General features: G+C 41.4%; 1 protein-coding gene across 11 annotated transcripts in view; it reads left to right on the top strand.

The window, feature by feature from the left end:
* Positions 1-7,413: 7,413 nt before the first annotated feature.
* DNM1 (dynamin 1) overlaps positions 7,414-16,018 on the top strand; it is a 92,826-nt gene continuing 84,221 nt past the window's right edge. For 5 of the 11 annotated variants that reach the window (XM_075185119.1, XM_075185120.1, XM_075185115.1 and 2 more), the window contains exon 1: positions 7,415-7,782. In XM_075185119.1, the coding sequence (XP_075041220.1) occupies positions 7,622-7,782 (161 nt within the window). In that variant the 5' untranslated portion in view covers positions 7,415-7,621. Of the gene's footprint in view, positions 7,783-16,018 lie in introns of all 11 variants that reach the window. The other 6 variants (XM_075185118.1, XM_075185114.1, XM_075185116.1 and 3 more) reach the window with 2 other exon arrangements.

Here is a 16,018-nt window from a genome sequence, read left to right as displayed (position 1 = left end):
AATCTGATTGGTTGCTATAGGCAACATCTCCACTTTTTCAAACCCGCAGTTTAGTAAATCTAGCCCTAAGAGTCATACAATTAATATCCTCCTAATTATTGTTGACTGGAAATCTAGAGTCCCAACTTCAAATTGGTGACATGGAGCAAAATGAGGCATCATATTGGAAAAGCAACAATAGGCCATTTTATCAGTGATTAGAATGATCTATATATCACGAAAAATTTATATATATATATATATATATATAGGTTTTGAAGCCATCGAACTGTCATTATGACCTTAGGATTGCTTCTTCCAGTAATTATAGCAGTTGATATGCTTTGCAAGCATATGTGTTACATCCTGTTCGGTAAAGTCCTTGGCTTTAATCAAATATATAATTTTACACATTACTTCCCCATTTTGTTCTTTCCATATCCTTACAAAAAGGCTAAATTGTTTGTAGACGTTGTGGCACTAGTCAGTCATTATAAAATACTAGGTACCAGTAATATGCCACCTTCAGAGTGATTGGGAACAGGAACACAGATATAACATTTTGTCTGGTAAAAGTGTTCGGCAAATTGAAGCATGTTGTCCATAAAGCTATTGAGAGCATATTATTATTATTATCGTAGATGTGTAAAGCGCCACAGTGCACCGCAGCACCGTACAGTAGGGAGAACAGGACATACATAAAACAAAGACATACAAGGTAGACAAAATAAATGCAGACATGAAAACAGTATGGAGGACCCTGCTCATTAGAGAGCTACATTCTAAGTGGAAGAGGGCACAGTTGAAACAAGAGGAGCGAGTGTGGCCCAGAGTGGAGATTGGGACAGCTGTGAGGGTGTATTAGTGTGAATAGGGTTATCGGGGATAAGGTAAGCGCTAAAAAAGTGATGGGTTTTCAAAGAGCGTCTAAAGATTTGAAGGCTGTGGGAAAGTCTGATTGGGTGTGGTAGGGAATTCCATAAGTCTGGAGCAGCACGGGAGAAGTCTTGTAAGCGGCAGTGAGAGGTGGTTACTGAGACCAGACAAGGCACAGGTCAGAGGTAGATCTATGAGGGCGGGAGGGAGAGTATTTTTATATGAGATTTGGGATGTATGAGGGGGCTGTGGTGTTGAGGGCTTTGTAGGTAAGGGTGAGTAATTTGAATTGGATTCTGAGTAATAATAAGAGTAATATCTGATCAGATTATCAGAAGAAAGACTGTAGTCCTCTTCACGCTTCTTGATTACTAGGAGGTGACGACTTTTTCCAATATGATGTGTGAATCTAGGTGCTGGCCCCTCACTGCTTATTATATCCATAATCACCAGCATTTGGTACCCCTTGGCTCCTCACTAGATGTGCGTGTAGTCAAGAGAGCTCAGTACCCCTCGCTAGAACCGTAACTAGACATTTCAGTGTCCTTGGCGCAAGAGAACTCTAGCGCCCCCCCTCCCCAATTTTCGTAAGTAAATGCTGCCTTCCAGTGGCAGCGCCTAGCCTTTACAAGCGCTAAACCTCCCTCAAATCCTCTGCTGTTCTTGCACCTTTGACTACCTGGTGCTGCTGCCTGGTTGGAAAGTGATAGTTACTATTCACCTCCTTGAAAGCTGAGCAGTGGGTGAATAATACAGGCCTCCCTCCCACCAACCAGCCCGACATTAAATTAGTGTTTTTTTGTTTTTTTTTAATAAATAGTCCTCAGGCCAGACTGTTCACATGAGGGTCACAGTGAAGAGACCCTATCTCTGGTAAGACACACAACAATAGCGTAATGCCTGCGATGAACAACAGACGCACACAGATGTCCTACCTTGTTCACAGTTGGTCCACCTACCATCCAAACGGACCCACCAAAACCGCTTCCTACACCACCGCGGGTCAGTGAGGATAGATTACTGGAAGGCAGGGATACAGTTGGAAGGAGAGGGAGTGTACGAGGTGACAACCAAGGGGAGAGACTCCTCATTCTGCTCCGATTGCCGTCCCCTTGATTTGGGACAGGAAACAATCCCGCTCGAATACCCTACTCACCGTTACACGGCTGAGGGCCCTACCAAGAGAGAGACGAAACCTGAAAATGGTACTCACCGGGAAAACCGTCACCTCCTCTTGACAACTCTTGGCAATACAACGCACAACCACCCAACAGAGCTAGCTCCCTAGCCATGCCCCATCCCACTGCCGGAAAGACTAATGTTGGGAGGTATGTTATATGGATGAATTAATAAACATGCTTTAGAATGTTTTAGCTCCTATTTTAGTATTATTATAATCACAGCTTATATCTCATTCTTAGGTTCTGACACACAAATTTCAGTTTATCAGTCAGAAACTTGTGCATTCTATAGGACTAGTGTCACTGACAATACTCAACAAGACTCAGAGGAAAAAGTGATCTACACAAGAAAGGAAGAGTTTGCTCCAAAATGTAAGTACATTTCATACATTAAATATTGAATTTATTTGTGGAAAAGTCTGAAACCTGTTTTATTATTATTATTATTATTATTATTATTATTATTATTATTATTTTTTATTTGGAGGATTAAGTTACAAAGATTGAAGGATTTGACCATTTCCCTTTGGGATTTCTATACAATCAGGATGAACTTTCTCTCCTATATCTGAGGAACAGGATGTTTTTGCATTTTTTAACTCAAAATTTTTATTAAACAGGCTTGAATGACAGCAAACATGGATAGAGTCATGGGAACAGTAATAACAAAAAGTAATGTCATAAGCATCAGTAGGATAACTTATTTGTAGAAAAATATGGGAACAATGAGAAACGTGTACAAAATTTAGTAACAGCGTTGTACTTTAAGAAGGATGAGGGTAGGGGAGAGAAGGGGGATGGTCGTCAGCTGAAAGAAATTAGGGGGGTTAGGGATTTCACAAGCGGGGGGAGGTACATAAACTGGGCCATAGGATATAGAATAGCAGGTGTGAAAGGGGGAACACAGATACTAGATAAGATAGTAACGGAGCATATTACAGGTACAGCCATGGGGACCAGATTTGGTGTTACTTGTCTTTGTCTCGGAGGTGGGAGGTGATTTTCTCCATTATAGCGATGAACAATATATAGGATTTCAAAGAAGAGACGCGGGGCGGTTCTGGGCTCTTCCATGATTTGTCAGGAACAGGATTTTTAATGTGTATCAACAACATATTGGTCAATACATTTGAAGCACTGACTAATTAAGTACAATATTTATAGGACCATTGGTTGTATTGATATGTATACAGAATTAGATGATCCAACAAAAACATGAATTAGTTACCAATGAATGTACTGTACTCATATTTAAATAGAACTATAATAAGACACATTTCAATATATTAGCATTATATTTAGTACTAACTTTAATTGCTGGTAATAATCATTTGGGTTGTTATTATCACAAATACTGCAGCACATATTAATATACAATTGAGTGTTAACACTTATAAGCATTTAGGGACTGTGATTGTTAGTGCTGGGTTCCTCTTTGACCACAGTTACGCCAGCAAAGGTTGGATGTATCGGGGTAAATGGTATGTAGTTTAGGGGGAACCCTGTACCATCTGGTGTATGTTTTGTAGTGTCTGTTGCAGCCGTATCAATTGAAATAAAACAAATGTGCAAACATCTTTCCCTGTCAAGCATTATCCGAAGGTCCCGCTCACATCCTTGTTCAAATGGCTCCACAAGTTGGGGGGAAAGAGACAAGGTTGAGGTATATAGTACTGAGATATATCTTCATCGTCCTGGAGTATAGATGCAATTCCATTATATGGTCGCACATTTGGGCAGAACGGTGGCTCAGTGGTTAGCACTTCTGCCTTACAGCACTGGGGTTATGAGTTCAATTCCCGACCATGGCCTTTTCTGTGAGGAGTTTGTATGTTCTCCCCGTGTTTGCGTGGGTTTCCTCCGGGTGCTCCGGTTTCCTCCCACATTCCAAAAACATACTGGTAGATTAATTGGCTGCTATCAAAATTGACCCTATTTTGTGTGTGTGTATTTTAGGGAATTCAGACTGTAAGCTCCAATGGGGCAGGGACTGATGTGAGTGAGTTCTCTGTACAGCGCTGCGGAATTAGTGGTGCCATATAAATAAATGGTAATAATAATAATATATTTTTCCTTGCTTTAACGCTTTTAAACGCTGCAGACAATATCAAAAGTTGACGTAGAAGCAAAGCTAATGCTTTCTGTATTATATTTTGTACTATACTATTAGTGGAGTGTGAGTGCAGATACGTGGTCAGCGCCGCTATGAGCAACCCTGCGGCAGTGCAAAGCTCAGGTGCCAGATCTACTGCCATCATCTGCCACTCACTGAATGACCAGGTGGCCAGAAAGAGAATTTACTCCCAGCATCACAGAAAGCAGAACCATTTATAACAGTCTGAACTGGTGTGCCCTGCTGGGAATCTGCTATCATCCATCCCTTCTAGAAAGGCTGTAGAACATGCATTGCTTAATTACTAGGAGTACCCATAATGTGACAAAATCCAAGCCCAACTCCACTAGAGACTGCAAAATACATGTAGCCTCCTCACATTTTACTGTTATGTACAACTTTATAATGCCAGAGGCCACAGTTGTCACCTGACCCTTATTGGCATATCTCACTCATATCTCACACCTACCTATATCAGCAGACTGTTTAATGGAAAACAAACTAGTGCTACATGCTATAACATACAGATCTGACACTAAAGCAGGAAGCGACAGATGAAACCTTGAAGGGCCACATGCGGCCCCTCACTGACATAGAGTATAGTAGACATGTGCTTTAAGGATGCATTGCAAGCAAGTGAATGGGAATTGATGTCATAAATGTGCAGATGGCCAGCAGCAAAATGGGCCTGAAATTTTTATCTTCACTGGCTCAGAGATGCTTGGTGCTGTGGAATCATCATCATCTATTTATATAGCGCCACTAATTCTGCAGCGCTGTACAGAGAACTCACTCACATCAGTCCCTGCCCTATTGGGGCTTACAGTCTAAATTCCATAATATACACACACACACAGACAGACACACAGAATAGGGTCAATTTAATAGCAGCCAATTAACCTACCGTTTTTTTGGAATATGGGAGGAAACCGGAGCACCCGTGGGAAACCTACGCAGACACCGGGAGAACATACAAACTCCACACAGATAAGGCAATGGTTGGGAATAAGACTCATGACCCCAGTGCTGTGAGGCAGACATGCTAACCACTAAACCACTGTCACTTATAAGGCCTGGTTAACAGTTATATGAGGCTTTCATTTTTAAAAGGATGTCTTTTATTAGTGCATTATGATAACACAAACTACCATTACATAGTCTTCAAACATGTATCGAAAAAAATAAATACATATAAAGCATGGAACAAAGTAATATAACATTTGACTCCAAATGACCATGAATAAACAGAGCAGGAAAAGATAAAGAAGAGGGGACAGGGAGATTACACCATCCATGAGCGATCTATCATATACATTGGCCCAAATGTCAGAGGGGTGCGTCACAATAGGGGCAAAGCTTTTAAGGGGTTGAAGCAAGGGTCCCTTGTTTTTGTAAAGGAAGCGGATCATGAAATATGCTCTAATACTCCGTATTGTACACATGCCAGATCTTGCGAAGAACCAAGGCAAGCTTAGACGGGTGTGGGCACTTCCTTGAATTGGCAATTTGCTATATTACATATATGTATAATTAGCTTATTAATATGCTTTGGGGAATCTGGGATTGGAAGGGCGAGCAGCAAATTGCAGAGTTAGTAGCCACAACCCAGGTGATTGTCTAGACTTTGAATGTCAGACCAGTACCTGCTGAACTTGGGGCAGGACCACCAGATGTGTGCAAATGTTACTCTTGTGGGGTATATTTACTAAACTGCGGGTTTGAAAAAGTGGATATGTTGCCTATAGCAGCCAATCAGATTCTAGTTATCATTTATTTAGTACATTCTGAAAAACGACAGCTAGAATCTGATTGGTTGCTGGGAGTCAGGACAGATGTGCCTTTAGAAGGACTGTAAAAGTAAAAAAAACTTGTATGACAGTTTTAACAGTTAGGAATGCAGGAATAGGTAACCAGCACTTGCGGTCAGGGGAGTCAGTGGAGGACAGTTCATTGAACCCAGTGCCTTCACTTGCAGTGAAGGCAATAAAGTCAACAGCGTCCAAAAAATGCTGTTGTGCTGCCACCTCTCCCAACAGCAAGTGCAAGTGTGCATTGGCACAAATAGCTTCCATTCCCATACCTGTTTATAAGGTTTTACTTGCATTAAAAAAATGCTGGTAAAAGCATGACTTTTGAGGCTAGTGAGTATGGGGCTCTATCCAGAGAGTGGTGTCGCTCATAAAAGTGGGATGAAGAAATCAATCTGTACTAAAATATTTCAGGCATAACATTCTCCTGGGATTAACTCTGGTGTTAGGGCTTACAATGAAATCATCCTCGTGTTTACAGATAAAGGGGCGAATTTATCAACCTATAATCCCCTGAAAACTGCAGTTTTCGGGGGGATTAAAGCACAGCAATAGTAATAAGGCTATTTATTATTGGAGGACCATAGCAGATATCTCCAAAACCTCCTGCTGTCCCATCCCCCCATAGGTGTTTGGGGACTGCGATTTTGCCCTAATTATCAAGCTCTGAAATTAGGATCTAGCTCAGGCCTGTCCAACCTGCGGCCCTCCAGATGTTGTGAAACTACAAGCCCCAGCATGCTTTGCCAGTAGACAACCTGTTGATAGCTGGAAGGGCATGCTGGGACTTGTAGTTTCCCAACATCTGGAGGGCCGCAGGTTGGACAGGCCTGATCTAGCTGGTGTTCGCTGTTATAACCTATGGGGAGAGCATCGCAGGAGAAGGACCTTCAGATCACTTCCCAGTAGGCTGGGACAGGCTCCTATCGTAGCTGCTATCCCAGCTAATTAATTTTAATAAATTACTACGTTAATTCATTTCTTATCATTGCGAAAAGAAATATAAATTAACGTGAGCAATGTAAGGTTGGTCATAAATAGACTGGCAACAAGAGAAAGCGGAGCTAAGTTTGGGGCTGCAATTAGTGCAATGAGCAGTGTACTGCTACTGTGTATAGCACTCATGTAGCTGTTTACTAGGTTTTTAGTACAATTCTGACCCTGTAGTAAAGTCTAGACTTCAGGTCTATAAGTGCATATGTGGGGGTTAATTTTGCAGTGGTATAGATAATACACTATGCCCTATATGCGATCTATGTGATCCATCTTAGCTTCCAGACAGTTAATGTCTACACCAATCTTGACACAAGTGACAGGCACCGTGATCAACCATCATCACCTCTCCCAAGAGAAATGAATAGAAACAAAAGGAACTACAATTCCCTTGATCCTCCATGATGGCTTGCGGCTAACGTACTGTCATTACCAACTCACGCCCTCTACTGGTGCAAGATGGTCATTTCGGTTTAAATCCCCCAGGAGCCGCTTGCTAGATGCGCTTGAGTTGGCAGTCTGGGGAAGCGCAGAAGCAGAGGAGGAGAAGCAGGACCGTGTAGATCTTAGTGGTCCTGCACATCTCATTTCGACGGTGACTGGGGATAAGGTGACAGAGGCTTGTAGAGCGACGTGCACAGACTGACACAGCCAGGAGGCAGCCTTTTAAGATGGGCAACAGAGGAATGGAAGAGCTTATCCCGCTGGTAAACCGGCTCCAAGATGCCTTCTCAGCCATCGGACAGAATGCTAACCTAGACCTGCCCCAGATCGCTGTCGTTGGGGGTCAGAGCGCTGGGAAAAGCTCTGTCCTGGAGAATTTTGTCGGCAGGTAAGAGATATGTTTACACCATTCATTGCAGACTGGATTAGAAAAAGCCACAAAGCAGATTTATGCAGAGCTATTGTGCAACTATCTGTCCTAGAGGTTACCGGTACCATGTCTATAGCCACAGTCTATAGCTGCCTTTTATCAGAACAATGAATAATAAATAGCTGCAGAAAATGACACCCATTGGTAGCATTCACCTTGAGCCTTAGTGATAGCTAGACAGCAGGATTATCACACAGGTCTATTATATATTCATATGTGGGAAAAACAAATATTTTATTGTCTGACAACTTCAATGTCAATGGCTTTTGCCAGTGTGCATTATACAGATAAATAATATAAACCATTATAAAAATACACTTTATCTAAGGGGTTAATGTGCAGAAGGGGGACAGAGGAAAAAAATGGAGGAGGTCCTGAAGAATACAGTACAGTGTGTCACTCCTGCAATGGAGGAGAAGGGAGGGGGCTTTATCAAACCAATGTCATATGTTTACAGTGCACAGTGCATTTGTTACATTCAATCTATGATCTCTCCCCTTTTATAGATGTATCATATACTTGTTGTACAGGGGTGATTGTCACGGTGGCCTTGCAGGGATGAAAAATGCCAAAAAGACCACTGAAAATCAGTTTTACCCTTCGTGTTACAAATTCACCACTATGTGTAATATATATATATATATATATATATACATACATACATACACGTACACACGCACACACAGACACACACGTACCAATTCATATACATAATGACATCCATTTTCTGTGGCTGGTATGTTATGATGTCCAGAGAGCATCTACAATTGCAAATGATAACAGCTATAATTGGTAGTTACTGATAATTGCAGACGTTATGATATAAACATTCTTTGTGTCATGTGTATGGGGTAAGAGGTGGTAACATACATATAGCTGTGTGTCCTAGGCTCGCTGTCAAGGTGACACTGATTTACACGCTCCATCATTGTCCATCGTGTGACATGTGCAACAATCTCAGCAAGGTGAAGGGTGATGATATATTCACCAGCAAACATTTTCTCCTCTTAAAACAGGATATATCACATCATTTGTAGACAGACACTAAGCACACACTATGTAGTATAAACATGACTGTGCACACATTCATGCTAAGCAATCAATAGAATCTCGCTCGCACAAAGACTGTGCAACATCAGGATGCAATTCCTGGGTGTATCTTGGTTTACTCCTCTATAACAGAAGCCTTTGAGCATTGACAGGTTAAATGGGATTACACACTGTGAAGGTACAGGCTCTGGGGAACTGACAGCATAGAGCTGATAGCAGCTGGTGCCTACAGAATATTCCTGTGTCACAGATTGTGCGTGGAAATGTGTGTGAGATGTGTCTATAACCCCTCCATGTGTGTCCTATGGAGAGGAACACATCTTACATGTTATTTTTTATATCTATATATGTATCTCACATCTATATATGTATCTCACATCTATCTATCTATATATCTATCTATCTATCTAACTCTCCATTTATCATCTATCTTTCTAATATGTTCTCTATCTATCTATGAATCTATCTATCTCGTTATCTCTTTATCATCTATGTACATATCTCTATTTATTATCTATCTATCTATCTATCTCTGTTTATTTATTTATCCCACATCTCTTTATCTACGTAGCTATCATCTATCTTTCTAATATTTGTCTATCTATCTATCTATCTATCTATCTATCTATCTATCTATCTATCTATCTATCTCTGTTTATTTATTTATCTCACATCTCTTTATCTACGTAGCTATCATCTATCTTTCTAATATTTGTCTATCTATCTATATCTATCTATCATCTATCTTTCTAATATGTTCTCTATCTATCTATCTATTTATTTATCTATCTATGAATCTATCTATCTCGTTATCTCTTTATCATCTATCAATCTCTGTATCATCTATGTACATATCTCTCTATTTATTGTCTGTCTATCTATCTTTCTATCTATCTTTCTATCTATCTATCTATCTATCTATCTATCTATCTATCTATCTATCTATCTATCTATCTATCTATCTATCTCTGTTTATTTATTTATCTCACATCTCTTTATCTACGTAGCTATCATCTATCTTTCTAATATTTGTCTATCTATCTATCTATCTATCTATCTATCTATCTATCTATCTATCTCTGTTTATTTATTTATCTCACATCTCTTTATCTACGTAGCTATCATCTATCTTTCTAATATTTGTCTATCTATCTATATCTATCTATCTATCTATCATCTATCTTTCTAATATGTTCTCTATCTATCTATCTATTTATTTATCTATCTATGAATCTATCTATCTCGTTATCTCTTTATCATCTATCAATCTCTGTATCATCTATGTACATATCTCTCTATTTATTGTCTGTCTATCTATCTTTCTATCTATCTTTCTATCTATCTATCTATCTATCTATCTATCTATCTATCTCTGTTTATTTATTTATCTCACATCTCTTTATCTATGTAGCTATCATCTGTCTTTCTAATATTTTTTCGATCTATCTATTATCTATCTTATCTATCTATCTATCTATCTATCTATCTATCTATCTATCTATCCATAGATCCATTGTTTTCATTAAAAGTGACCTGCAGTATGGGGTTGTATTCGCTGTATTGTAGTGTTTTAGTCCTGGTTTCTGTATGAACACAAAAACCCATTCTCATCCCTCTGCAGATCTGTGATGAAAACCATCCTAAATCAAACCTCTGGATCACGCCTCTTTATGTAAAATGATCTGGATAATGTCAACATTATCTACATTTCAGCATGCATTAAGCTTCTCAAGAACATTGCTCACAGGTCCGTGTTGTGTGTCGTACTATGTGTTCCACACGTCTCAGAGACATGTGTCAGTGTGTATGTTTCTAGGCGGTGATAACGTGTGTGTCACTGTGCAGCAGGATGCGCCACTTACTGAAATGTACAATTGTTGGTCTGAAATATCTCTTCCAGGAAACCACTTTGCCAGATTATCTGTGGATAGAGCAGACACTGGGGGTTTTGCCATCCAAGACCATGGCTTATGGTTTCTTCCGTTAAATAAGAAGAAGCTGTGATACAACTTGTAGTCTGTGGTTCTTTATAAATAAAGGATGATGATGAACAATAGGTCACATTAATATAGCATATTACCTTGTTAAGGCTCCTCCACTTTGGTCTCATGAAGAAATCACATGGGTTGGGGGCTCTATCTCTGCTCAGAATGACCAACTGTTTGTTGTTGTTCAGTGGAATAGAATGTAGCATTGTCCATTTAGATGGGTTCCCTCAATAATCAGCCAGGTGGGAGCCTCCAACAGTTCAAGTTAAAGGGTAAAAGTGGAGGTGTTGCCCGTAGCAACGAATCAGATTCTAGCTCTCGGCTCCTTGTTGAATTTGTCGAATTCCGTGCGTTTTAAAACAAACACATGTTACGCTCAGGGGGCCTGATTCATCAAGGCAGGTATTCTGAGCGCAACCCACGTTCAGTATTATACGCACGTATTTAGACTTTGCCCGCGCCTAATTTCAGAAAGGCACGAATCTAAAGATACGTGTACTTTTAAAATTGGGAGGCAGGTCTGCTGTGACCAATGGCAGCAAGATGCATCCATTACCAATGTAGATTATAGATTTGCAAAAGAATGCACAAGAAAAAACAATAATAACAGCATTAATGTTAAAACAGTAAAAAAAAAACACATTTATTAGGATGTTGTTGATGTCTACTGAGCATAAAATACATTTTTACAATTGCTTGTGATTGCAAACACGTTACAGCCTGCATACGAGACTGTCATGACTACTGATCGAAACTGAGACTAACCCTGTAGCTGGAGCAAGAGATGCAGCATAAAAAAAAAGTAATTTTGTTGTGCGTAGGGCTTGATTTGGACGTGGCTGCGTGCGCTTGAGTTTGGCACGCCCTTACTGTACATTGACTATGGCAAAACACTCCTTCCCCACTCAGTTCATTCCCTGAAATCGTAGGCTGTGTTAAGTGTCCTTAGCGGCTGCAAGCGCACGGAACAGGAGTGCATTCACGGACATTTCTTCTGGTTCTGGGCATGCACAGAGTGATTTAAAGAATACGCTCAAAATCGTCAGATACGTACCTTGATGAATAGGCAAACCGAGGGGGGTTCCCTAGTGTCTGGAAACCCCCTCTTAGCATGGGGCACTGTATGCTTGAGGTGGCTTGCCCTGTGTATATGATGGGGATAGGAATTATCTGTGTATATGATGGGGATAGGAATTGCCTGTGTATATGATGGGGATAGAAGGAGTTGGAGAGCAGCCAAGCACTGTCTAAAATTATAGTCACGCCCCCATGCATGCCGGTCACGCCCACTGGCAGCGTAGCGTGGAAATCCCTCCCTACAAATCCTGCGTTTGCCCCTGTGATGAATAAGGCTCACAGGCATTGCAGTAGCGCAAAACTCTCTTCACCGGCTTTACGTAACGTGGGTAGGGGCATTTATGAACACAACTACTCTATAGCAACCAATCAAATTCTGACATTATTCTAGTACTTTTTAAAAAATGGAACCAGCCCTCTGGTTGCTATGGGTTACAGCACCAGTCTTGATAATTGCCCGCAGATGTATGTGCACTTTACATTTAGAATTTGGGTCAAGGATCCCTATTTGAAGCTCGGTGTTCCATAGACTATGTAGGATGTTTATCTCAAGACTTAAAATGATAAAACATATTTTCTATTGAAGCTTGATAATGTATTCATTTTCTGAATCACATTAACACATTTTGTTTGAGTCATCGTGTGATCTTACACGGACTGAACACGGGTTTGACACATGTGCATCATAAAAGAATTGTATTTTTTGGAGGGGGGGGGAATTTGTGTGTGTTTGTACTATTAACTTAGACAAATTATTGTTGTAATTAATAAGTTCACATAGAAAAGTAATTTTAAAAAGCACAATTTCCGCTCTCGATAGTAAATGCAGCTGTAGATCTTCCGTACTCATAAATAAACCTGAAGACAATATTGATAAAAAAAAATCCAAATAGTTTTGTGTAGCAAAGTTTCTTCGACAAACTCCTTTAATGACCGGTGGCTTCTCTCCTCTTAGTACCTGTTGTTCAGTCAGATAAATCTAAATATCACGCAGAAGGAAAAGAAGACGGCACCTGTTAGTGTAGTAATTTGGAAGCTTGTTCATGAATATATTTCCAAATAGTAGAACTGCGTAGCAGATCCAAATGATAGAAGGTTTATCTGCATAATCCTTAAGTTCGTTGCCATCGTTGATTTATATGGAGCCACGGATTCTGTAGCGCCGGACATAATTACTCAGATACAACAAACATAACAAGTGTACAGTTCAGCAGAATAATACATACATGGATGCCATGAACAGAACACATCATAGCATAGTGAAAGAAATCAGTATAAGACTTTACTGGGGCATACCAGGAAGTTGGAGGGTGGACAGATATGCAACATAGGACCATACGCCATACTTGTCAATCGTTGAATACTTCCTTCTGGGAGATCCTGGACGGGAGGTCATGTGACAGGTGTATTAGGGAGCGTGGTAACATCTTTGCGTCAATGTGGCCCCGCCCCCTTCTTGGAAATGGCCAAATTAACTATTGTATAGCAGGGGGTATGGCTTAATTATGTTAATTTGCATAATTTACCCCCCCCTCCCCATAATGTTTCAGGGGGATGCCTACTCTTCTGGGAGCCCAGGAGCCTCCTGGAAACTCCGTGAGAGTAGGTAAGTATGCATAAGGCACAGGACCCTGCCCTTAAGAGCGTACAAGCTAGAGGGAGGGGGTAAAGAGAGATATTAGGAGCGGATGGGACATTAGGCTTAGTGGTCCAGGTAGGTGGCAGAGGAGGTGGAGGCTAAAAACATGGCATGTTGTAGGAGGATATGCTGAAGTAGTAGTGGAAGGACTTGTGTGAGGATATTGAGCAGGGAGGATGGGAAAGATGGGGGGACAGGTGAGGAGGGATAGGAGGGAGTAAGGGGTGAGGTGGAGTTGAGGATGGAGAAGAAGAGGGGCAGGGAAAGGAACGTAGGATACGAAGGAGTGTAAAGGTGGGGAGGTTGGCAGGGCAGTGGTACCGGAGGAAGGGATCCATGGGAGGTATGTTGTACCATGTGGGCAGTGGAGGCAGATGGTATAGTGTTGAGGCAGATGGGATCTTCAGCTCTTCAGATTTGCCGATGGTTGGTCATGCAGCGTTCTGGGGTCAGGTATCAGGACTTCAGAGTTTCTCGCCTGTGGTTGGTGTAGGTCCGCCGGCACTGCAGTTGCCATACTCATGTTGTCCGTCCACGCTCCTTCGGGCAAACTTTTTATTGCTAAGCGGCCTAGTCAGTTATTACTGATAAGGGACACATTAATACTGTGCATCAATAGACGCACACTATTGCTGTCTGTCTGACTAAATTATTAAAACTTTAACAGCCAACTGCTTTTTGCACCTCCATCCCTCCCAGTTGCCCTAGTACTGTGCTGACCCTGGGGGGGGGGGGGGGGGGGGAAGGGGGGCTTTTCCTATCTCCAATTAATATAAGCCATAATTAGGTTAAACTGAGCAGTATTTTAGGGTAGAATATAAAGTTTTTTAAATTGAACCTGGTGGTACTAAAGAGGTAGGAGGTTGGACAGGGCACCTATGAAAGTGCTTCTGCCACTCAGGCATGGCTGGTGTTGGGACCTCCAGCAACTCCTCCTGCCCAGAGTTGACACATGTGCCGTAGAGTGCCTACGGCACCTACCTCCCCTATAGCCCAGTCCTTGTTCAGAGCAGGAACCTAAGTGAGCATGTCGATTGCGAAGGAAAACATTGTTTTTTGCAGAGACAGATCTAATTAGCCAACAGTAGGCGTGCACCTTGATGCAGAGACGTAACTCAGAATTCTAGCGCCTGGTGCCCTCAATTTTAACTAAATTATTCCTAAATTGCACCCCCCTTCAGCGTTGCGCCCTGGGCGGTCGCCCCTGTCGTAGAGCCCTAGTTACAGCCCTGCCTTGATGTGTGCTGGGTGGACCACCGAAGGACCACAATGCAAAACCCAGGTGTAAATCATTCCACCATTGTGTGTTAAGGATTCAGAAACCTGCAGCTTCCCACCTTAGACTGATTACTTGTAATTTGTAGTCATCACTATATACAACTTATAATGTGTGCAGTTTACAGTAACTGTAAGATCCACGGTCTGTGTCCATTTCTGGTCAGGTCAAAGGTCAGGGACATGGGCCAGCCATTTTTGTTGCTTTATATCCCTTTACAAAGAGCAAACTTTTTGAACCTTGCAAATCTGTATTCCACACTGCTTACCTTCCAGTGTTGAAACTCTGACAGTAGGATGGTGAGAAATAAAAACCCATGACCAAGTGTTTAATTACATAATCGTTGAGAGGAGGTGTGAGGAGAAAGTTAGTTGTTTTGTAGGAGATATAAAAGGCTTATTATATAACGTGTCGCAAATTGCTTAAAGGGGCTGTAACCCCAAGCAACCAATCAAATAATAGCTTTTCTAGCACAGGATGGAAAATGGAAGTAACTATCTGACTGGTTGCTCTTGGTTACCACATGGTTGCCTACTTTTTGTACCTCCTCTCTGTGATCTCCCGGAGGGTCCAGGTGGCAATTGCAGGAGGAGGGGGGCTTTGGGGTATGACATTAAATCATTAAGGCTCCCCCAATTGTGCATTGCCGCAATTTGCGTCTTGCCCTGCTCATCATCAATGCTCCACTGCGGAAATAGGCGGGATCCAGGAGGGTGACCTACTCTCCCATAGGAACTGAATTTTGGGATTCTCCCGGACTTTCTGGGAAAGTAGGCAAATAAGGATTAACGCACCATGATATTAAATAAACTCCTTATAGTGCTCAGGGATTGATGAAGGGTTCAGGCCGCACTATGCTACTACGCTCGTATTGTCCCTTCCACTTCCGCGCCCGGCTAATACGCGGCAGGAAAAAGCAAGCTTGTCCTTAATTTAAAATCCATCTTCGATTCACACACAACCCCCTCCCCCACCACATTATATTATAAAGATAATAAAAGCACAACCCCTAAATGCAGAGCCTAACCATTTCATTGCTAAAACGACTCACAAAAGAGTGCTAAAAAAGTAAATGAAGAGGAAGCAGGCCAGCACTTTCCATCTCTTTCTGTCAGGAATTAAACTACAAAAGCAAAAATCTTCAAAATAAACCCCTAAACCCCC

This window comes from Mixophyes fleayi, chromosome 9, assembly GCF_038048845.1.
Source record: "Mixophyes fleayi isolate aMixFle1 chromosome 9, aMixFle1.hap1, whole genome shotgun sequence".
Lineage (NCBI taxonomy): Eukaryota > Metazoa > Chordata > Amphibia > Anura > Limnodynastidae > Mixophyes > Mixophyes fleayi.
This window is presented reverse-complemented; position numbering and strand designations above follow the sequence as displayed.